Source organism: Plutella xylostella, chromosome 24 (genome assembly GCF_932276165.1).
Source record: "Plutella xylostella chromosome 24, ilPluXylo3.1, whole genome shotgun sequence".
Taxonomy (NCBI): domain Eukaryota; kingdom Metazoa; phylum Arthropoda; class Insecta; order Lepidoptera; family Plutellidae; genus Plutella; species Plutella xylostella.
The window spans coordinates 172,597-196,028 of NC_064004.1; the positions used below are offsets into that span (position 1 = coordinate 172,597).

Genomic DNA, 23,432 nt, shown 5'->3' on the forward strand with positions numbered 1-23,432 from the left:
CCAAGGAGCTCCGAAACTCTGTCCTCGGCCTTCCTAATCCAGCCACTACCGACTCTGTAACTGTAAGTTGTCGTTTTAACTAGGTAGGTACCTATGTGATTAGAATACTACTTGATTGATTTAATAAAAAAAACACTATGGAAACCTTATCGCTAAAAGCGATCTCTTCCAGGCAACATTATGGATGTTGGAATTATTTATAACTAGCTGTTCCCGCGCGCTTCGCTTCGACTTAAAAAGTTTTCCCGTGGGAATTCCGGGATAAAAAGTAGCCTATGTTCTTTCTCAGGGTCTAGACCTTATGTATACCAAATTTCATTCACATCCGTTCAGTAGTTTTGGCGTGAAAGAGTAACAGACAGACAGACAGACAGACAGACAGACATACAGACAGACAGACAGACATACAGACAGACAGACAGACAGACACAGTTACTTTCGCTTAATATTAGTTAGGATTAGGATTAGGATGATAAGACTGCCAAGTAATTCAAAATGGATATAGGAACAATGGGTGTTGATGCGTATCTATGTATCTGTGTAAATATATCGGCTGTCCCATACCCATATTACAGGCTCTGCCTAGTTGCCTTTTTGGAGTCGGATGGCCGTGTGTTAGATGTCCCCATATAATTATAATATTTGCACTCTTTCCTACTCCCACTTATGTGGGGGTAGACATTTCCATATTATTTCTTTATTCATAGGCGTTATACTAGTAAAACAAACGAAATTGCGATTTTATAAAGTTTTATTTGAAAGTCCTTACATATCGTAAATACTATGTAGTACGCAAAGTCTGGTGAACCTTATATCTAAGTATTAAATATATTTATATTCTAAGCAGCGACGCCGTCTTGCGAATTTTCCTCGTCTGAAATTAAAAAAAAGCCAACGGTTAGTTTTTAATATAAAAAAAATCACCAAAACTAATATTTTTCTTTGTATATATTATAATAGATTTATAATCGTCATTATCATCAACTAATAATTGATACAGGCCTTTGAGAAGCAATCTCAAATTCTCAACCATTGCTTATGTTTATCTGGGCGAGCCAGCACGGGGCGCAATTAAGACGTGACAAAAGTTGTGCATTGCGCTCACTCACATCGCGCGACCTCAAGAGTAACTTTTGTCACGTCTTAAATGCACCCCGTGCTACCCCTTCTAGGTATGTCCCCACAATCTAAAGGGCGCAACACGCGCACATCAAGACGACACAAAAGCTATGCGTCAGCATACCGCGATTCGCCATTATACACGGCGATATCGGTAATACGCGCATTAAACGAATTTACCGACGTCGATAACAGACCCGTGCCGTTAGCTTCTCTCGTGCTGAGTGAGTTACCTTTGTCGTCGGTGTCCATGGGCTCTACGGGCAGGTAGGCGGGCGCCAGCGGGGACACCACCACGCCGTCATCTCGTGCTGAGCGGGGTACCTTTGTCGTCAGTGTCCATGGGCTCGGCGGGCTGGTAGGCGGGCGCCAGCGGGGACACCACCACGCCGTCATCTCGTGCTGAGTGGGGTACCTTTGTCGTCAGTGTCCATGGGCTCGGCGGGCTGGTAGGCGGGCGCCAGCGGGGACACCACCACGCCGTCCCACACGGTGATCTCCGCGCTGATGTCCTTGCCGCCCTCGAAGGGTTGCAGGCCGAGCACGTAGCGGTGCCCGCCGCGTGACACTACGCGGAGGAGACTGCGGGGGGAGAGGAGGGGGATGGTTATACAGGTTGTAGCTTATAGAAGAGTTGTTCTTTGGGCCTAAGTGGGGAGAAGGAGGGTTACAGGGGGTTTCAAAGTCAAATATTTTTATTCATCGTTACATTTTTTTCTGATGAACGTCAATTTTTACAAACTACTCTTGCTAAGAGAAGAGTCGATTTCTGGATTCGTTTTCTGCTGAAAATAGGCTAGTTCTTAAAAACGAAGGGGAGCGAGGTTATACAGGGTGCTTAAAGAAGGATTGCTTTTTGGGTTTGTTTTGTGATGAAAATAGGCTAGTTCAGATAATACTTGTTTTTTTGGTCTAACTAAAATCTTGCCTGTATTTATAAATCTTACTGTACGCACTTATAAATCTTACTGTACGCACCGTAGCTTAAAAGTGGTCCTTCGAGCCGGTTAAAATACAATGTGTTGCGGTGTAGTAAGCCGAAAGGCAGTGACTTAGAGTGTTCTGTACCCTCTTTGTAACAACCCGTACCGTATGCGGTAACGTTCATTTCCTAAACCCCAGCTTTTTTCTGAATATTAGATTAGAATTATTTAGATGAGTCAATGAGTTCTTTGGAATATAAGTACGGTAACGTAATTCTATTGCATTCTCTATTCTATTCTGGTAGGGGGTGAAGTTCCTGTACGTGGCTCTCTCGAGTGGAACCTTTGTACATATCCCCTTGATTTCAGCTCAGCCAGCCTAGCTCCCGAGTAAACTGGAGTAGCAAGCCTGGGTGTTGCAATAGCTGAGGTAGGCGCTCTGTTGGTCCAAGAATAGATAATCTTGTTTCTGTAGTAGGTGGACAAGCTAACAGAACATGTGACGCAAGTGTAAAGCTACTTATGCAGTTGACTGTATATTATGTATGTTGTAGTGAGTATACATACGTCTGAGCAGCAGCGGCGGCGTTGTCCTGCGCGGGCAGCGGCAGCGCGGTGTGCGCGCGCGCGGGCGCCGGCTCGCACGGGTCCGCCAGCCCCGCGCACCCGGGGAGGAACAGACCGCCGGCTAGCAGGGAGAGAGCGCGACTGTGGACGGGAAATAATGCATGTTAGTAGATATACTGTTAGAGCAAGGCCCCATTAGAGCAAGAGCGTAGCAGCAACACTGGGTCGTTTAGCTTCCTCCTCTAGCAGTGGATCACTGTCACAACGCAGCGAGAGCGATCATGGTAGCGCAGATAGACTGCTGCTCTGAACAAGTATGTGATGTCCATTTCGTACCAACCTCTTATATTCTCGACTCAAAAATAACATTCAACCGCATCCAACCATTTAACTGCATTAAGAGTTCAGTGTCCTTTGCTTTTCATGTTCTCACTGGCCTTATATACCTTTCCAACTCTTATCTCCACTCACCGCTAAGCCTGGTAGCTGGTCATCGCCTCTCTTCTCTGCTTGCTCATTTCATAAAAGGCCAGATAGCTGTTCAACACCAGTACCAACGGCTTGCTCATGGCCTCACTGTTCCTATATAGCTCTACTGGGAGGGCCAGTCCTATCTCCACTCACCGGAAGGCCAGGTTGATGGGCAGCGCCTGTCTCTGCGGGTTGCTCATGATGCAGTGGTGCGCCAGCAGGTCGCACATCCACGGCGTGAGCGCCGCCAGCCCCGAGTGTCTCTCTCCTACTGCCCACTCACCGGGAGCCCAGATAACTGTTCAACGTCCTCTACGGCTTGCTCACGTCCCATATGCCATCCGTCGGACCCAATATCCTCCCCGCTCCTAACTCTACTAACCGGAACAGCAGTTAGCTGGTCATCACCTTTCTTCTCCACTTGCTCATGTCCTTTAGATGCATATGTCCTCTCCACTCACTGGAGCCCAGTTACCTGTCCTAATGGCTTCCTCACATTCTCACTGCTCCTATCTCCTCTCTAGTCCTATCTCCACTCACCGGAAGGCCAGGTTGATGGGCAGCGCCTGCCTCTGCGGGTTGCTCATGATGCAGTGGTGCGCCAGCAGGTCGCACATCCACGGCGTGAGCGCCGCGAGGCCGGAGTGACGGGCGCACATGTCGCGTAGGAGGCGGATCAACACCTGGAACATAGGTTTGAAGGATTTTAAGTGTTGTTTGCAGAGACGTTGTTACTTCTTACCTGGTAAATATTAGTATAAAGTAGGGTAGTTTTTATGGTATGGTAATCTCGATTTTATTTAGACCCGAATTTAGGGTATGGAGAAATTAACATAAACGTATTTTTGGCTTTTCTTTATTTTTTATTTAAAATACCGACCAAACAATATTTGTATCATATCTTATGCACATTGCAAAGCATTTATACGGGTTGCACGGCATTGTCTGACTCTTATCCTCTTTAGAAGCTCCCATCGGGTAGGTCACTAGTAAAGCTCCACTTTGTTCATGAGACTATGGTCTGTGTTTTAATCTCAGATACTAAATTGGCAGATTCGGAACGGTCCATCAAAAGTCGATTGTCCGCCAATCGAACGATACGTCGTTTCATCGCGGGACATTTTAATATCTGTAAGAGATCACTCTTAGCGATAAGGCCGCCTATTATTCATTGTTTCTAGTTTATAAGTATTCTTTGTATGTTTTAATATTTGTGGTGACCAATAAGGTATATTCTATTCTATTAAAAAACAGACTTTAGTTGGTACCTTGATGGAGGAGTGGTGCGCGTTCTCCTCGAACCAGCGCGAGTGGCGGATGGCGGCCAGGTGCCCGCTGATCAGCTTGTAGTCCAGGTGCACCTGCAATCGTCATTTATGTTAAGTAAGTGGGCTGAGAATGAGTCACTTCACTGGAATTTTTTACAGTCTAAAAAAGATTATTAGAAAGTTTTAGCTGAAAACCTGCAGTTACTCATGTTTTGTGTCTCTTTTCTTTTCCTTTTTAAGAAAAAGGGCTAGGCAGTGTCGACCGAAAGTGCTTTACAATTTATAGGTCACAGATTTTTTAATTATATCATGGATAAAACTTTTCCATTCAACTACCTTGACTTTCTACTAACTACTAATCCTGTTCCCTAACAACTGCTCCACACTACCTCTGGCTCCAGCTTCCTCAAATTCTGATGCAGCGTGGTCAGCAGCAGCCGCACGGAGGCGGCCGCGCCGCGCACCGTGCATCCGCGCGCGTGCGGCGCCGTGGTCACGGCTCCCAGGCCTTCTGAAGACATCAGCTTGTTTAGCTCCTCGTTCACCTGTGGATTGGGGGGAGGTTTGATGAAGTATTTTTATCTGTTGTCTGTATAATGTGATGAGGAGGACATCCTCCAAGCCAATACGGCAATGGTTACTGTTGCTTGCCTGTCGCCTGCCACAGCAGTGATGGTAGTAAAGCAGCTATTATGGGGCTACCACCACCAACCAGCAGCGTGAGCATCTCTCCCTTATCGAATCTGACATAACATGTTCATCAGACAGATGTTTGACAGGCAAGCAACACTGCTTATGGATTGTTATTAGCTAAAGTTCTGTAGTGCTACGGTAGCTGATAAGTCTCAAAAGACTGACATAAGCTTACCTTGTTACTGAGTCCCTCGACAGCCTCCTTGGTGGGCAGTGTCTTGAGGATGACCACGATGTCCGCCTCGTTCTTGCCGGCCATCATCGTGCCCTTCTTGTACGAGCCCACCTGGCGGACCTCCTCCAGTTGCTGCAAGAAGGATGGGAATATGACTTTACTAGCAACCATTGTGGCAATTTCATTTGGTGTATGTATATGCACAATACTAATAGGTGGACATAAAACAATAATAGTAAATGTGGGTGGGGATGGAATTCTTCAGTGTATATCTTCCATGAGCAAGAACTTGTGCTTCTCATCCATCCTTAGTATGTGTGAGTGTTTAAGATTCATAGTATTATTTTTAGGAATTACTGACTAGTATTTTAAGATTTATATGCCCTTAGACCCCTTCACAGGAACAAAATCCCAAAACAGGCCATGTTTGATCATGAAATTCAACAAACAGCACTGTATTTTATAGTAAAAACTCAAACAGTTACATACACAAGCAGCAAAGTCCCCGGGAGCAACCACCAGGTTGTCCAGCACGGTCTGCACCTTCGTGACGAGGGACAGCACGGCCGCCTGCTCCGCCGGCGAGGGACACAGCTCCGCATGCCGCTTCAGGAGTGCCTGGAATTATGTAAAATAGTATTGTAAGTAAAACTATCTCTTTTTATTCGAGTTCAAGACCATTTCAATGTTTGATCTTACAAGATGCAGTATGTTTGCATGCTTAAGGTCTCTTAACAACTGTAGCAATAGCTGAATGCCTTTTAATGTTCACTCCAACCAGTGAATGTTATTGACAGAAGTTAAAAATAAAAGAGCCTCCTCTGGACAGTCGGACACTGCAACTTATTTGACTGGCTGACATCCCGGCAAATCTAGGTACCTTAATGTTTGGTTTATTGGGTCATCTTGGGGGCAAGTTATCTCCAACAAGCTAAGACAACTATCTCGACGATCTCATCTCAAGGTATCAATAATATTGATACCTTGAGATGAGATCATGTCCTGTCAATATTATTGATACCTTGAGATGAGATCATGTCGACGGTGGAAAGGCAGAATGTTTTATCCGCCACTTTTGGCGAATATGAGTTATATACACCGTTGGAATCGCCTGATTTTTCTCTTTCGAATGGTGCGGGTTTCGTTTCGATCTGAGCACTTTTTTGGCGCTTAAGACATCGGTGATTTTGGAAATCTTAATACTTTTTTCATGTATTAAGAGCCACTTTTTTACTCATTTGTATGTTCAAACATACATGATCAATAATAAAGTTATATAAAACATTTTACCCTTACTAAAACAGTAAAACACTGTGACTTAATTCATTTTGAATGAATGTGAATTTGTATCATTAGTTACTTAAGCGACCTACCTGATTGCGAAATGAAACATAATGGATATAAAACTAAATGCCTTCCTGTCAAATATAACATAAAAGCACTTAATATATTTTACGTAATTGTGATTTAAGCCTCACTGGCACTTAAACCATTTTACCGGTCAGTCTTACTCGCGGCGATTGGCGGTTAATACAACTTTACCTAAATCTGTATAATGGTACAATTGGCACTTAAGCGGTTTTTTGCGATTTGTAGATAATTGATATAAGTGATATAAAACAATTCAAAAGAATCACAATGAAGCGGTTTATGGTGTTTAAGCTGTTATATTATTATTATATCCAGAAGGATATTGCGTGAAAACGCCAATATATAAATAGGACCGGTTGGAAAGGTGTCGCTTCAGTACCCCGCCGGGACGTTCATTCGGAGAGGACATGCGTCTATGCGACAGTTGGCGCCGCGTGCGCAGCGTAATTACGTAGGTACAAACTCAGATTCGTTTGCCAGTATAAAACTATTTATAAATATTTTTTTATGTTATCACCAGAGAACTACATTAAATTATAATATCTATTATATTACGGTTCTAATAATAGTGTTGCTATAATTAATATTTATTGAGTTATTTATAAAAATATACACTTGCTTCTCCTAAATTGCTGTTTCTATGCAAGTAGGGAATTTTAACGTTTCTCTAAAAGGATCCAACCAAATATTTATTTTTTTATAAAATATTTTTTCTATGACAATATGGTTCTTAATGTAAAATATTTTTAATGTATTAACATCACGTTACTTTTTATACAAAATAAAAAAATTATACATCAAAAATAAAGTTATTCTTAAATAATTTACCTATATCGAAATCTAGTCAGAAACAGGATTTCTTATCTATATAAAAATCTAACCGAAAATGTGTTCCCAAGCGCAAAACTCTGGATCAACTTAACCGATTTTGATAATGGTTAGGTAATTATACGAAATAGAAGACCACGTTTTAAGTGAGTGACCACGAGTACCACGACCTGTTTGTATCCCATAATTTTCAGAATAAAGTATTTTAACGAAAAGCAATCCTTATAGGAAAAAGTTGGACATGAATTAAATTAACTTTTACTCTAACTTCACTTCATCATCCTCCATCGCTGAAGAGTGCAATATCTGGTATATTGCATCTATCCTGCTTTTTATGCCTCCGTAGGAAATCCATCGTTCCCTGGTACTTTGCCACTCTTCAGCGATCGTATGGTCCGTATCAATTCGTCTTATTTGAGGGTTGGATATTTAAATTTCTGTCAAGGTGCAGGATAGTCATAAATCTCATCATTAATCATCATCACGACCCATTACGTCCCCACTGCTGGGGCAAGGGTCTCCTTCCAATGAAGGAATGGTTTAGGCCTAGTCTACTACGCTGGCCTAGCGCGGGTTGGTGGGCCCCAACACAAGCAATCTTGTGCTGAGAGAGTTGTCGAGTAAGTGGGCAACCCAACTGTCAGACGTTTTCAAGCCGCAGCCGCCCGAAGGCCTCTGACTAGCCTTAGCGACCTGCCGATTTTATTAATCATAATGATTACGATTATGCATCAAGATACAAGATGCTCCTGGTATATTTGCATCTGCATCCAACTCCTCAGGTGGTGGTTAGGATCATTAAAAACTTTGGCAATGTGGCCATACCATCTTGAAAGTCAATCATCCATAGTAACAAGCAGATATCCTGGGTTTTGTTGCAATGTTCTTCAAGATGCTTTGTATAGATCTTTCATGTTTCTTATGGCAGCCGATGGTTGTGGTCTCATTTCTGGACATGAGTCACCCCTAGCAGCGTTTGTCCTTTTATAAATTACGTTTGATATTATTAAGTTCACAAAGAAAATACTCGTACGCAAGTGCTTCTTTGGAATGGTCGTCTAGTTCGACGTTAAGTCTTCCTTGATGGTTGATCATATCCCATGTTTCTTTAGACATACCATTCATTCTTTAAGTGTTCCTTGTGCCTTATTATTTCTTCGCAAATTTTTAACAACACGTCTTTGATGCCAGACCTTTGATCTTTGAATGAGACCTCGTCCAGGCTTAGTAGATGGTATTTGTTGTCGATCTAGATACTAAGTTATCTTCTAACTTGTGGGTCCTGCAGCTTATTTACACGACACCTTTGGCAGATCTTGTGGCCTGCTCCTAAACTCCCACCATCTTCAAGCAGATTTTTCCATCGACTTAGTGGTGATCACTATTGACACCAGCAACCCTCTTATTCCTAACATCCAGAAGTGTCTCCATTTTCGAAAAATCGTCTGTCGATTTGGTTCTCGGTCCGGCTGTCGGGTGAGACCTAACTCACATTGTGATAGTCCTTTGGGGTTACCACCACTAAACATTAGCCATTAACAATCCTAAAGCATCGTCGCTTGCTTATCAAATCTAGCGTATCTTGTATGAATCTGACAGATAGTTTAAAGCGAGCGACGCTGCTTATGAATTGATAATTGCTAATGTGTCTTGCCCACACTAACATATGTGCCGATACATGGACGCTGACCAAGGAAACTGTGCACCGAATCAGAGTTGCCCAGAGAACTATGGAGCATGTTAAAAGCATTTTGCTTACAGACCGTATTCCCAGCGTGGTAATTCGCCAAAAGACAAAAGTCTTCGACGTCGGTATGCAGGTCACTGAACTGAAATAGGAGTCAGCAGGACACTTGGCTCGAAGGCAAGACGGAAGGTGGACAAAGGCGGTGACAGAATGGTGGCATAGAGACTGATGAATAAGTAAACCTGATCACTTGGATCTCAATCTCAAAGTGATTTCGCGGTGAACAATATGTTAATAAAGTTTATAATAACATAATGCTTCGAGAAAAGGATGGTACGGCCGTGCCAATTTTACCTGACTGAGATTTCAGATGCCTATGTCTTATGTCCCTTATTACAGTAAATAGAATATGTACATTCATTTTATATACAGAATTACATAGAAAACTAATTCAATTTTACGTATTTCAATTTTTAATGCCATAGCTAGAATAATTACAGAGATATGATTTTTTTTCGAAAATTTCAAACTTTAAATCGCTCTAGTGAACATTTTAAGTCATGGCGCTTCAAACATTCTGCCTTTCCACCGTCGATGTCCTGGTTTTGCATGTCTAGGTTGTTATTGAATCAATAACACAATAGGACATGATCCTCTCAAAAACACGACAGTTAGTAGCCTCCATCACGACAAACAACGTACGAACCTGTGTGAGAGCGGAGTCATCAGGCGCGGGCTTGCAGCGCGGGAAGGCCGGCTCCGCGAGCACCATGTCGAACGGGGGCCGCAGCATCACGCGCGGCCGGTTGAAGGGGGGCCGGCCCATGCCGCCGCGGCCCGCCATGCCGCGCCCGCCGCGACCCGTGCCTCTAACCATGGCTTCAATCACAAACTAACAACAAAACACTTCACCGGAACAAACTTGCGAAGTGAAAACAAGTGAAGTTCGGCAGTCTGGTGCGTTTGCCGAACTGGCGGTTAACGCTGATGGGTTCAGAGATAGACTTTGAAGTTGTTTTGAGGTGAAATTGAGGTTTTCGTGTGTGTTTTCAACAAAATTAGCAAACAACAAGACAAAAAGAGACGCGATTTTTCATCGATTGATTTGAAGGTTAGAATTGGACAGGACATTAGTGTTGCCAGATTTAAAAATATTTTAATTACAATAATACTCTGTGTGTATTGTTGAAATCCCAGAATAATAACCAGAATGCGAAGTTGAAGATGAGCCAAGGACTTTGAAGTCCTTGTGCTGACTTGCTGAGCTCTTTTTGTTGGATGAGCTACATTCTGAGCGAACTGTAGGTCCTTGTCCCTAGCAAGGAACAATAAGTAGGTACTCTTCTAATACGCCCTAGGCATTAACCCCTGCTAATGCCTTGGTGTCCCTCCCTACCTACGATCGAAATCAAATAAAATATTTTATTACCATCAAGACAAGTGTACTTACATGAATCAAGGAAAGTTAAAGTACCTATGTAGGTACCTATGACCGACATCTTATCAAAGTAAACAATAAGTGCATGATTTGTGTATTGTTATCAAAATGAATAGGTAACTTAGTTAGGTACCAACCTACAATTTTTTGGCACCTTATTAGTATACATTCTACGAAGAAAATCAGAGAGAAATATTTCACTGCCTATTTGTTGCCTTCGAAAATCCTCTCAAAACCTCTATTAGACGGGCTGAGGGTTAGCCACCAATAGACGACCTGACTGACTGAACGGCCGCCCCCGCTCCGCCGCGCCGCACAAAACTCATAATGGGAGGTTTTCAACCATAGACAACGTCCATAGACAAAACCCGACAATAGATGGCGCTAGTAAATCTTCATACTGAACATGACTGCATATTTTTTTATAGCCGGCATGGATTCGAGTCCTTTCAGCCAATACAAAAATCCATGTTTATTCCACAGAATAATACTATGATTAAATAGTTTGCCTACAAGTTGCCTATTAGGCAAATATTGCCAAATACAAATGATTTACGTACCTCTGGACAAGCACTGCTTTCTTTCCAGAAAGTTTTGCTTTGCGTTTTCGCAGCTCGTCCTTCAGGCGTACAGTTGACCATGATCCATAGTCTTTTCCCATGATTGTTTCAAGGTCCGGAGTACAGGCAGGGGTAAATCGTAATGGCAAGCAAGGGTCCAGGGGGAGTGCAAAGGTCGGTCGGGTATAGAAGTCACAAAAGTCCAAAAGAATAGCCAGAGTCGTCGAAATTATCACAAAACACAGCACCGGAGACATTCGCGTAGCTACAAGAGAAACCGAATGACATAACATTTGTTTTGTAGTAGGTCTGTGACATTTGTCATCTCCGTTTCCTCAGAAGAATGTAGCTCACTACTAAAAACGACAGGCCGAATGCCATCTATTGGTCGATTTTGGAACTACTGGAAAATCTCCCATTGGGTGGAGCCATTTCTCTGTTGCTATTTTTCCGCTCGCGGATTTTATGGAGCTGTTAGCAGCATTTGTCAAGAAGTATGGCGATTGCATATAGGACTAGTTTTATAATAATAGGACTCATTCTTTTCTTTTACAAAGTATAGCCTCCTATTGAAAGTGTAGACGAGCTTTCATTTATAAATTAGTTATTGGCGAGTTGTGGGTAGAACGAAATTTCAATTTTAAGTGTTTTTTTTCCATCATCATCAAATTGAGATAGTGCGAAGCAGTATCGGAAGTTCCAGCGACCCTTGGTGTGGGGCGAAGTATGATGATATTAATCATGATCAGAACATGTGGATCCGGTAGTTGTAACTTTGAGTGCTTCGGTAAGTGATATTTTGTATTTACTTGCTGCTAACTTTACTGTATTTGGAGGTAAATGGGCAAACATATGCGCTGAGATGCTTCCCTTTTGGTCTGCTTCAACACACACATTTCGCCTCTTAATTTAACTGCACCTATCTCATTTGTTGTAAGTACTTATGTGTTATGTTTAAGTGGAACAAATAAATAATTTATCTATCTATTTTATGGTTGCTATAATGCTCACATTTGTTTAGCCGACGTGTCAGGCTGTCTGCAATAGAAGTTTGATTCAAACAACTCGGAAAATATTAAATTTTAGAACAGCTCTGTATAGCTCTCTACACGTTTTGTCGACCTGATTTCATAGGCAACCCTCCAGTAATAAGATAAAACGTGGACCCGTCGCTCAAAAACACAAATATACCTCTTCTGTGTTAGCTTGTGCGGTTTGTGGGCTAAAAATAAAATAAGTAGTGTAAAAAGATTTAACGCATAATTCGTTGATAGTTTACCAAAGACAAACGTCTCTTTTCCAAACGGACGGTAGTTTAAAAAATAATTACGATCATATTTTTTTTTGAAGTACCTAGGTGTACGAGTAGGTTATACAACTATTACAGAATATTTCAGAATCCTTACACTATGTCACACTATTTCAGAATGTAGAAAAAAGGATGGAACCATAAAAAGTATCTACGGAGTACGGACACATACATCAAAGCAAAGTGTAAGATCTTTATTTTTAGATCGTAGGCTAATAGGTAGGTTTTTTAGTTACCTACCTACCTAAATAAAACAACGGAACCCAATATTATTTATATAAATCTTGAAACTCGTGTCGGGGACAAGTCGCAAACTTTACTGAAGTTATATTTTTCTTTGTAAAAATTTGTATGTTTCGCCAAGTTTTTTTCTCAAAGAAATTATTGTGTTTGTTGGAGAATTGCCCTCGTTGCGATGTTTGTTAAGTACTTACCTACTTATATTTTTGCAATTGTGAATGTGTTGTAGGTAGCTAAATCGTGTAAATTTGTTCCAAGACAATCTATCCCCCTACTGTAAGTAATTATCTACCAATAATTAATAGGTACTAGTTGATCCCGCAAGCTTTGCTTCGACTTAAAAAGTTTTAATAGTAGCCTACTTATGTGTTAATCCAGGGTGTCAGCTAACTCCATACTTAATTTCATTAAAATTGGTTCAGCCGTTTTGACGTGAAGAATTAACGAAAATACACACACAAACACACAATACTTTCGCCTTTATAATATTAGTAGGATAAAATATGATAGTTTGTAGTTAAGTTAGTATGTATGGAAGTTTATTACTATTTCACAGGCAAACGGCTGGAGGCGCCTATACTACGCCCAACAGTGGGCGATGGAGATTTGTATGATGTTTCTTCTTGACGCCTTATTTCACCCCCATTTGGGGCAGACTCAACAGTCACAAGTAGGTAGCTAACTAAGCGACCTACTGACCCCTTAGCATAAATTGTCATCGTGAATGTAAAGTAGAATTAATCGAGTAATTTTGTATGAAAATATGAACCTTTGGCGGTCGGTAGCAGAACTAAAATTTACCTACAAATTTCATCGAGTAATTTTACTTCACGTTCACGATGAAACTTCATGCTAAGGGGACTGAACAAAGACCATAGAGTAACTTATACTTAAACGGGAAACAAAAACCAAAAGAAACGTAAGGACAAACCCACTCCAGACCCCACTTCTAAAGCTCTACAGTCTAATCGTATATTTTCAGCAAAGTTTATCTGAAAACCGATTTAAATTTTCAACTTAAAAGTTGTGAAGAGGCACTCGCGGTAAGTTTTCAGGAATTCCTTCAGCCTCGTTCAGTGGCGGGGTGCTTTGCATACTTGGCTTCACGTTTAGGTATTTTGAATGTGCTTGTCTTGCTACTGAAAGACACATTAGTACATTAGTGACCGATTTAATGCAATGAGAATACAGCAGAAGATATTCCTCCTTCAATAGACATAAATATTACAATAACATTCTTTTGTATCAATGTTGAAATATTTCACTACCTACCCAACTTGTGGGACAAGTTGTTGTTGACTTATTAAACTAAACTTACTTACCTATTTTTTAAAGCACTTATTTAAGTATGTAGTACATATAATATGAAATTAATTTGTAAAACCTAAGAAGCTGCTGGCGACAAACATGTTATATACCTACTTACGGTCAAGCTATAAAGCCCTGACATCAATGAGTGCGATTTTGCTAAGACTTTATGATAATCAGTTATTTTTTACTTGCTTTTAGTTGGTTTAGTTGGTGAATATGTACCTACTTACTGTTATGTACTACGTAATGTTATGTACCTACTTACTTAGCCTGTATGAAACTTATACTCATTTTAACAGTTTACCCTAAGTACTTACACGAAAGATGCCTGGCTACCCATAGCACAGGGTATCCTAGTTTGGGAGCCAGGAACCAAAATGTATACCTACTTATGGCAAATAAACGTTTTTCATTTTTAATTTTCATTTCAAGTGGTGCTTTTCTGGACGCTTCCGTGCTTCGGACGGCACGTTAAGCCGTGGGTCCCGGTTACTGCTTCGGCAGCAGTCGTTAAGCCTAGTCAGAGGCCTTCGACAGTCGGGTTGCCCACTTACACGACAACTCTCTCAGCACAAGCTTGCTTGTGTTGGGGTCCACCAACTCGCACTAGGCCAGCGTGGTGGACTAGGCCTATACCCTTCCTTCATTGGAAGGAGACCCGTGCCCCAGCAGTGGGGAACGTGATGTGTCGTGATGATGATGATGGAAAAATGAAATTTTTGCCAGTGAAAACGCGATTTATACAGAAACACTAGAGCTCGACATCAATCAAATCTGTTTCATAATTTTGTCCGCAGTAGGTATTCGAAAAATCACTAGAGGAGACTACTTATATAGTTGCAATAGAGGGGATGTTCAAAAGATGGGTTATCTTAACTAATCCTAATCCTAAGTAATATTATAAATGCGAAAGTAACAGTGTATGTCTGTCTATCAGTCTGTTACTCTTTCACGCCAAAACTAATTGAATGAAAAATGATTTGAATGAAATTTGGTATACACATGTTCTAGAGTAGTCTAGACCCTGAGAAAGAGATAGGCTAGTTTTTATCCCGGATTTCCCACGGGAAAACTTTTAAAGGCGAAGCGAAGCTCGCGGGAACAGCTAGTACAAACTATGTTAGTCACATGACCTTTTACTATGGCAAATAACTTTTCTTTTCGCGAATTTTATTGTGAAATTTTGTTTTCAGTTTCGGGCTTAGATATACCATGCTGCACATGTAGGGTTCGGCTTAGGATAGCCTTTTTGCAACACCTATACAGTGTTCTCACTACTTCTCACACATACTTGCATTACTCACGCCTGTCTCCCAGAGGGGTAGGCAGACACTATGGATCTCCCCGTGCCACGATCCTGACATAAGTACTTCTTTCTATTCTTCCACATTTAAAACCGCTGTTTCTCCATAGGTATTTTATATCCATTTATGACAATTCGTTTGGTCATAAATAAATAATAAATAAATAAATATGTGGGGACATCTCACACACGGCCATCCGACCCCAAGCTAGGCAGAACCTGTGTTATGGGTGTCGGACAGCTGATATATCTACACAAATACATAGATAGATAGATACTAAATATAAATATCAACACCCAAGACCCGAGTACAAATATCTGTCTTTAAACAAATATCTGCCCCAGCCGGGAATCGAACCCGGGACCTTCGGCATAGCAGTCAGGGCCACTAACCACTACGCCATTCGGTCGTCTATATCGTCATATACGTACGATACCGATAGAGGGACGCTTAAGTAGTCAGGTACCTATACATATATTCGACGTAAAATTGTCAATTTTAGCAACAGTCTATATTCTATTCTATTCTCTGTGGGGGTGTAAGTACCTGCACCTGGCTCTCCCGAGTGGAACCTTTGTGCATATCCCCGAGGTCTAAACTGCCTTAATAAGCTTGGACCATTTCCCACCACGCTGGTCCACTGCGGGTTGGTGGGTTCACATATCTTGATGTGCTAAATCTAGATATGCAGGTTTCCTCACGATGTTTTCCTTCACCGTAAGAGCGATGGTATACATTGTACTTAAGTTAAAATAACTCATTGGTCAGCGCCGGGATTCGAACCCGCATCTCTTGCGTGAGAAGCGGGCGCTTACCCAACTGAGCTACCACCGCTCTGTATATTATAATGTATTTTATTTAACCTCTTTGGTGAGCATCAGCTTTCTCTAATCCCTGGGGCTTATTGAATGCCAAAAAGTAATCTGTTTACTCAATCTCACATCATAGACCTACTACCTCTAGACTGGCAATCGCCGTGTGCACTATTCTCTTTCTCACTCAAACCATAGATGTTGCCGACAAAAAAATTAAACCTAAATATGGGGAAATTTAACTTATCATAATAACAAAAACAAAACTTGAGTATATCGTCGGTTGATAGGAAAAAGACACTAAAGGCTAATTTTTCAATAGCCAGATAAAAGTTTTGCTGGGAAATAATTTTGATGCTGTTGCGTCTCAATGTTTCTCAATGTTTGTATTACCCAGATAACATTTATCTGAATATTGAAAAATCAGCCTTAGTGAGTATTTCCTGTCAACCGACGATATAAGAAAAAAAACTTTACTCATACTTATTTGATTTCAAGATAATTATTTAATATACACAAAGTGAGTGGATTGTATGATTCATTGTCTTCGTCCAATCAAAACAATCCTCTTCAAAATGTGCCGAACACAATTTTTGTATGTTTCTTTGGTTCCCAATTTGTGCGACCGGTAATGTCTATCCATTTTCTTGATATTTTTTTTTCTGTCGGAAACCTATGAAGCAGAGATAAATGGATGAGCATGAGCATTATAATCGGGGGCCAAATATGTGATGGTTTTTTTTTTTAAAGGAAACACGCATTTCGTATCAATACAATAAACTATATTATACAGAAGAAATCACACATAGAAGAAAAAAACGAAACGAACGTTTGCTCACAATGAGAGGCACCTCATTTGAAAGAGGAGAATGACTTCTACAAAATACAATCTTCACAAAAACCAAATTCGTGCGCCCCATTTGTAAACCCAACCCGAGTCCGTTACAATTTCTAGTATTTTCTTTGCATACTATAATATTTGTGGGTAAAATAAATTTTCAATAACTTGCAACACCATGTGATTTGTTATGATATGGTACCTCGTAATTTTTACTTAAAACTGATACTAAAAGACCTTACAGTATTAAAATTAGTATCGTTTTATATTAAAATCGAGCCAATAGATAGTACTATGATGAATGTAAGCTTGTTAAACTTGATAGTATCTACTTACATGTGAAAATATATCTCATCCATCATTCCATCGTGTTTTCGTTCAATATGCTCTATACAACAGAACAAAATCCACCCACCCATGTCACACACTCGTTAAGTGATGATAATAGTCTAATAAACTTAATAAACACCCACAAATCACTAGCAAATCAAAAATAAATAGCATTTAGAAAATTTTGTTGTAACTGTCAGCCTTTGTTTGGCAAAGATTTTTCATTTGTTTCATTGTTTGGCAAAGAGAACTGACGTAAACAGGCGCCACAGCAAAAAGGACAAAAAACATTTACAGCTTAACGTTTCTTTCTTACGCTTAATGTAGCTAAGCGTCTCTTTTTCGCAATGTCAGAACTGTCACGATTATACCCCTGTGTCTCACATGAACGAGAAAAAGGAGCTTATTTTTACAAATTCTAATTTGACAAGGGTTAACGAAAAATATTCATTAAGTAAAAAGAAAGGAAGGTCCAGAAGATTTCTTAATTTTGGAAAATTTGTTGTAGAGAGAAGTAATCTGAGGTCGTTAGTCCCGCGGGCTTGTGGGTATCCCACGCTACGCCTGTTCCTTGGTCTCCACTCGACAACTCCGTCACCGGTTCTTTGGCATATATACAGGTGTTGCAACAGTTGTGTTCATCCCCTTTCGACTTAGTATGCCGCTTTTGAAACATGCTGTATAGTGTGTTCGCAATTTTCTAAAACTCGTAGAACAAAAGTTGTTCAGAATAACCTCCTGTGTCACCCCCTTTCGGCTTAGTATAGGTACCGTTTTTGCAACAACCTGTATATGTAGAACTGTATTAAAACATCTAACCAACATAATTAATACCCAAAGTGTCTCTCTAATGATATAAAAACTAGCATAAATCCTACAGCCGCAAGCCACAGATAACAATTTAGATAACTCTTCGACACAGACCAGCGATCCATCATGGCGCCTGTCAACGGGCAGGGGGGCTTTGGTCAGTGACCCACCCCGTGTTACGTGATTCTGAAGGCTAAAATTCAACCTTAAAATGATTCTATGGATCTAAAAGGATTAGCACGCTGAAGTGGCAATGGACTGGCCCGCAGAACCGACGACCACTGTAGTAGAAAGGTTCTGGAGTGGAGACCCCGCGCCGGCAAACGGCGTGTCGGTCGCCCCCCAACCCGTTGGTCTGATGATCTGCGGAAGGTAGCGGGAAGCCGCTGGATGCAGCTGGCGGGTGACCGTTTGGGGTGGCGATCGTTAGGAGAGAATAGTGGACCATAGAAGGCTGAGAGAGAGAGAGAGAGAGAGAGAGAAAAAATGATTCTATGAGTGTTTCCGCAAATCTCACTTCACTGGCTAAATATGTATAGTTTGACATTGCTAAGGGTCGACACTTACTGAAGAACTCGACTGTACCAGTGGGGGTGTAGTAGTGCCTTAGGGCCTAGCTTTAGCTAATCTGACTGGCTAGCTCTAGTGATTGTCTTTGTCTTTATTCCTATACTTAGGTAGTAGTAGTACCTACTTGTTTTGTTACCGTCTATTATTAGTTAATAAAGAAAAGTTTTTTTGTATGTTAGATAAGTACTTATACTTTGTCGAGGATTGACTCTAGATGGTGTATCACTGATAAATTACCTCCCAGCTGTAGAGACATTTACAAATTCTGAGGTTTCAAATATCCATATCGAATTTTTTTTTATCAACGGCCTTGCATGGACGCTGTAACTAACACTACAAGCACTTACATACACTGTATTGTTAAACCCCGCAATAAAAGAGGGGTGTTATAAGTTTATCGTGTCTGTCTGCGTGTATTTATCTATGGTAGCGTAGGTTTGGTGTAAACTAAAGTGTTCATCCTAATCCTAACTAATAATATTACAAATGCGAAAGTAACTGTGTCTGTCTGTCTGTCTGTCTGTCTGTCTGTTACTCTTTCACGCCAAAACTACTGAACGGATTTGAATGAAATTTGGTATACATACGGTCTAAGGTCCTGGGAAAGAACATAGGCTACTTTTTATCCCGGAACAGCTAGTAGATAAATAAAACACTAAATTAAACCAGCCCAACGCAACGCAGCAAATCTAAATCACACACCCTGTACCGCATCACCATTGAAATTAAATCACCCTGTACATCACAACTATCAACAGACAGACACATACATACCACGCACGTACAGTCAGCAACAGAGATATGTGTACACACGGCAACGTCAAATGGTTGGCAGGGCACACTAACGTAGTGTATGTGTGCACACTAACGTTGTCTATGTGTGCATAAACGCAGAAATCGGTTTACACACCAGTAACAAACCACACACACACACACACACAACAGCACAAACGAGTTTGCGCGTAGGCAAACGCCCGTATACCAGCTGTGAGCCTGTGACATAAAAATAACAACCGGTAGTGTTAGTGAAATAGTTATAAAATTGATGTGAAGCAAAATTTCACTGTATGTGTCTATACACTTCGTAGCTCATTGGTAGAATGTAAGACTAATGAAACATAGGTCGTGGGTTCGAGTCCACGAATGGTTATTTTTTATTTAATTTAATTCAAATTTTGCTATTTGAAACTGACAAATGACTACAAGCTGCATAGCTGTCGACTATTTCTCTTCGCCAAAAATATATGATTCGTTCTTCATTTGAGTATTAAAACCATTCTACCCTCATACAATATGAATAAACGAAATTTGTTTTTAGTTTTAGTGACAATTCACCTCTGCGTCTGCAAAGTGATTCACTTTGTGATTTGTCAATTTAATTAATAACTCTTCGCAGTCACTATGGAAAGTCACTTAACCATGTTCAAAAAGGCGGAGATAATCGTATTTATATGAACAAAACATTACAATGAGTGAAATCGCAAGACGTTTAACGGTAAGTAACATAGAATTGCAAATATTTTATTTGACTGTTAGAATATTTGTATTTGTATAAGCTAAGTATTTGTTTTTTTTGTTTGCAGAGGAGAACTGTTCAATTATGGGTTCACCGATACGCAGATTCGGGACATGTAGACAGTAGTCGTCTATACGGATGCATCACCACGCCATCGAGAAATCGTAGCTGCACATATCATAGCGCTGATCCGTTCTGCAGCACCCGTTCTACAGCCACAACACATAATTAATCCCTACAAACCGTACGGGTTCACTTGCGTGCTGCTGGGTTGCGGTGTCGGAGGCCGGCGAAGAAAATTGCTCAAACCGATCAGCATCGTCGAAACAGAGTGGGTTTTGCGACTGACTATTTTAAACTTTGATTGGTGCAACAATATGGTGATATTTAGTGATGAAAAGTCCTTTAAGTCAGACAAGGATGGACGTTAGATATTATGGCGAAAAAGTGGTGAAAATTATAGTTATTGAGGTTAGCTCAGTAATTTTTATTTTTCCATTTGTATAATTTTAGTTATTTTGTTAAATACTTATCATTATTTACAATTATGGGTAAGCCAATGTGTTAATGATGTTGTTGTTACTGAGGTTAGAATAAGTTACTTATCTTATTTTCTAGCTAATTAACATGTTGATTCATATAACTAATGACTTGCCTATTTACTTTAGTTTACTTTACTGTTTTAACAGCCAGTCCATCCTTTTCTGATGTTAATTATGATTTAAAACTGCTAATTGAAAATTTTCCTTATTAATATAAACTACAACTATGTTTTAAAACGAAAAACAACAAAAACGTAACATCCTTAATGTTTATGTTACAGCAAGAATAAATTTGGTAATTTTAATTAAATTTTAAAGAAGCGTCCGTAGTCGAGCGGGCCTCAGTAATCGTAACTGATCGCTGAGGTTAAGCAACAACTGACACGGTTAGTCATTGGATGGGTGACCAATTTCAAGTGGTGCTTTTCTGGACGCTTCCGTGCTTCGGACGGCACGTTAAGCTGTGGGTCCCGGTTGCTGCTTCGGCAGCAGTCGTTAAGCCTAGTCAGAGGCCTTCGGGTGGCTTGAAAACATCTGACAGTTGGGTTGCCCACTTACCCGACAACTCTCTCAGCACAAGCTTGCTTGTGTTGGGGTCCACCAACCCGCACTTGGCCAGCGTGGTGGACTAGGCCTAAACCCTTCCTTGATTGGAAGGAGACCCGTGCCCCAGCAGTGGGGACGTAATGGGTCGTGATGATGATGATGATGAATTTTAATACTTAATAACTTGTTTAATTTACTTTCTGTGTTGCTTTTATTCGTATATACTGCAATACTATTATTAACCATCTTAAAAAATAAATTAAATCTATAAAAAAAACAAAAAAGGAATATTGTAAGTTCAGTGGGATTTGAACCACCATTCCGATTAATGTAAGTCTTGTATCATACCAACTGAGCCATTCAATCTATTACATTACATGCAATGCAAAATTTTGCTTCATACCATAAAAACAAATGAATTAATGAATCATTGTCACTGGCACAACTACATGCTTACAATATCCGTGTGTGGGTTGCCCAGAACTAAATAATTACGTCGACGTCGCCGACACACACATACACTACCTACGTTAGTGTGCCCTGCCAACCATTTAACGTTGCCGTGTGTACCACCCCAGCGGCAACAACTTGATGCAGACACTCATGGGCGGATGATAGATGTATCAATAACACAACCGTCGTCGGTTAGCGGTTAGACATTAGAAAGAAAGAAATAAAAAAAAACATTTAGTGCCAATTTCTCCATTCTCGGTTAGAGCATAACCAGGGAGTAGTGGTTAACTTTTGACACATCTGTCATGAATTTTATATGGAGATGACGTTTAATTTATAAATCAATCCCTGTCGGTTAGATAACCGACTATGGAGAAATTGGCACTTACTGAAACATAATCGAGAAAACACAATTAAACAAATACAAAATTAACTTAAGATTAAAAGGTGGTTAATTACTAAAATGTTTTGTCGATCATCATCATCATCATCACAACCCATCACGTCCCCACTGCTGGGGAATGGGTCTCATTCCACTGAAGAAAGGTTTTTAGGCCTAGCATCTAATGAGCTAGCTTGACTACGGACGCCTTTTATCTATCCAATAATAATCCTTACTTTAATATTATAAATGCGAAAGTAACTGTGTCTGTCTGTCTGTCTGTCTGTCTGTTACTCTTTCACGCCAAAACTACTGAACGGATTTGAATGAAATTTGGTATACATACGGTCTAGACAATGGGAAAGAACATAGGCTACTTTTTATCCCGGAATTCCCACGGGAAAACTTTTTAAGGCAAAGCGAAGCGCGCGGGAACAGCTAGTATATAATAATAATTATAAGTTAAGTATTTTTCACGTTGAGGCCACGTGTACTTACCGTTCACACTCTGTGGGTCATAAAATTTTAGTGTTTGCGCTGTGGTGGTCAATGTATATCTTTTGCTGTCTGTACAAGTGACCCTCCATTGGCCATCGCTACTATATCATATTTACGCAATTGCACAGTTTTATTTCAATTATCCGCTCCGATCACTCTAGTTTAACACAAAACGCACGAAAAAGAGCTGTTATACAATACGTACGTTCAATACAACGAGATAGAACCGATGTTAGCCCAGCAGAGGTCTAAAGCTTTGTTTTTCTGTATGCTGAAGTGACCCCGAGTGGTAGCCGTAAATGTTTATGTTACGGTTCCCCCGTAGTACCCCAGCGGTCCCGGTCAGCTGGGTTTGGACGCGTTGGGAACCAGCATTGGGCCCGCTTTGACGCTATTCGTTGCTTTGCAGCTTTCGCGATTACTATTATCAACGGCAAGAGTTGGACGTAGGATCAAGGACCGCCACAACACAAGTAAAACATAAGTAGTTCATAATGACAATGAAAGAATGCCTTTCGGCTTCCTATCCCATTTTAGCAAAACTCTGTATAACTCTATACTCAAAATAAACTGCCTAACTTTCGGCACTGTATTGATCACTGGATCCGGTGAATTCTGGTGCTTGTTAACCTTTTATTTTCATTTCTATTTTTATATTACTATAGCTATAAATCGATGACGACAGATGGACAAGGAGAGTCACAGTGTGGAGAGGCCCAGAAGGTGGCCAGCGAAAGAAAGCGCGACCTCACAAGCGATGGGCTGACGATATCGTGGCGGTGGCGGGCAAAGAATGGCTCACGGCGGCAAGAGACCGGGAAGCATGGCACGGTTTGGAGGAGGCCTACACACGAAAGGGAGCGTAACTATG

The 23,432-nt window shown here is 40.8% G+C and overlaps 1 protein-coding gene across 1 annotated transcript; it reads right to left on the reverse strand.

Moving 5' to 3' along the window:
- Window positions 1-735: 735 nt before the first annotated feature.
- Window positions 736-10,221, reverse strand: LOC105387792 (interleukin enhancer-binding factor 2 homolog). Its single transcript, XM_048629976.1, has 9 exons — window positions 9,809-10,221; window positions 5,706-5,834; window positions 5,217-5,348; window positions 4,738-4,893; window positions 4,349-4,441; window positions 3,621-3,763; window positions 2,610-2,750; window positions 1,444-1,701; window positions 736-874 (listed from the first exon to the last, which is right to left on the reverse strand). Exons 1-8 carry the CDS (start codon window positions 9,977-9,979, stop codon window positions 1,512-1,514), a joined length of 1,155 nt encoding a protein of 384 aa, XP_048485933.1. The 5' UTR covers window positions 9,980-10,221; the 3' UTR covers window positions 736-874; window positions 1,444-1,511.
- Between the last annotated feature and the right edge of the window lie 13,211 nt (window positions 10,222-23,432).

Excerpts from the sequence above, each read along its gene's own strand:
- LOC105387792 (XM_048629976.1), bottom strand. The coding sequence starts at position 9,979 with ATGGTTAGAGGCACGGGTCGCGGCGGGCGCGGCATGGCGGGCCGCGGC. Across the intron at positions 5,349-5,705 it reads CCGGGGACTTTGCTGCTTGT|CAACTGGAGGAGGTCCGCCA; the intron begins GTATGTAACTGT and ends TCCTTCTTGCAG. Across the intron at positions 2,751-3,620 it reads CCCATCAACCTGGCCTTCCG|TCGCGCTCTCTCCCTGCTAG; the intron begins GTGAGTGGAGAT and ends TCCCGTCCACAG.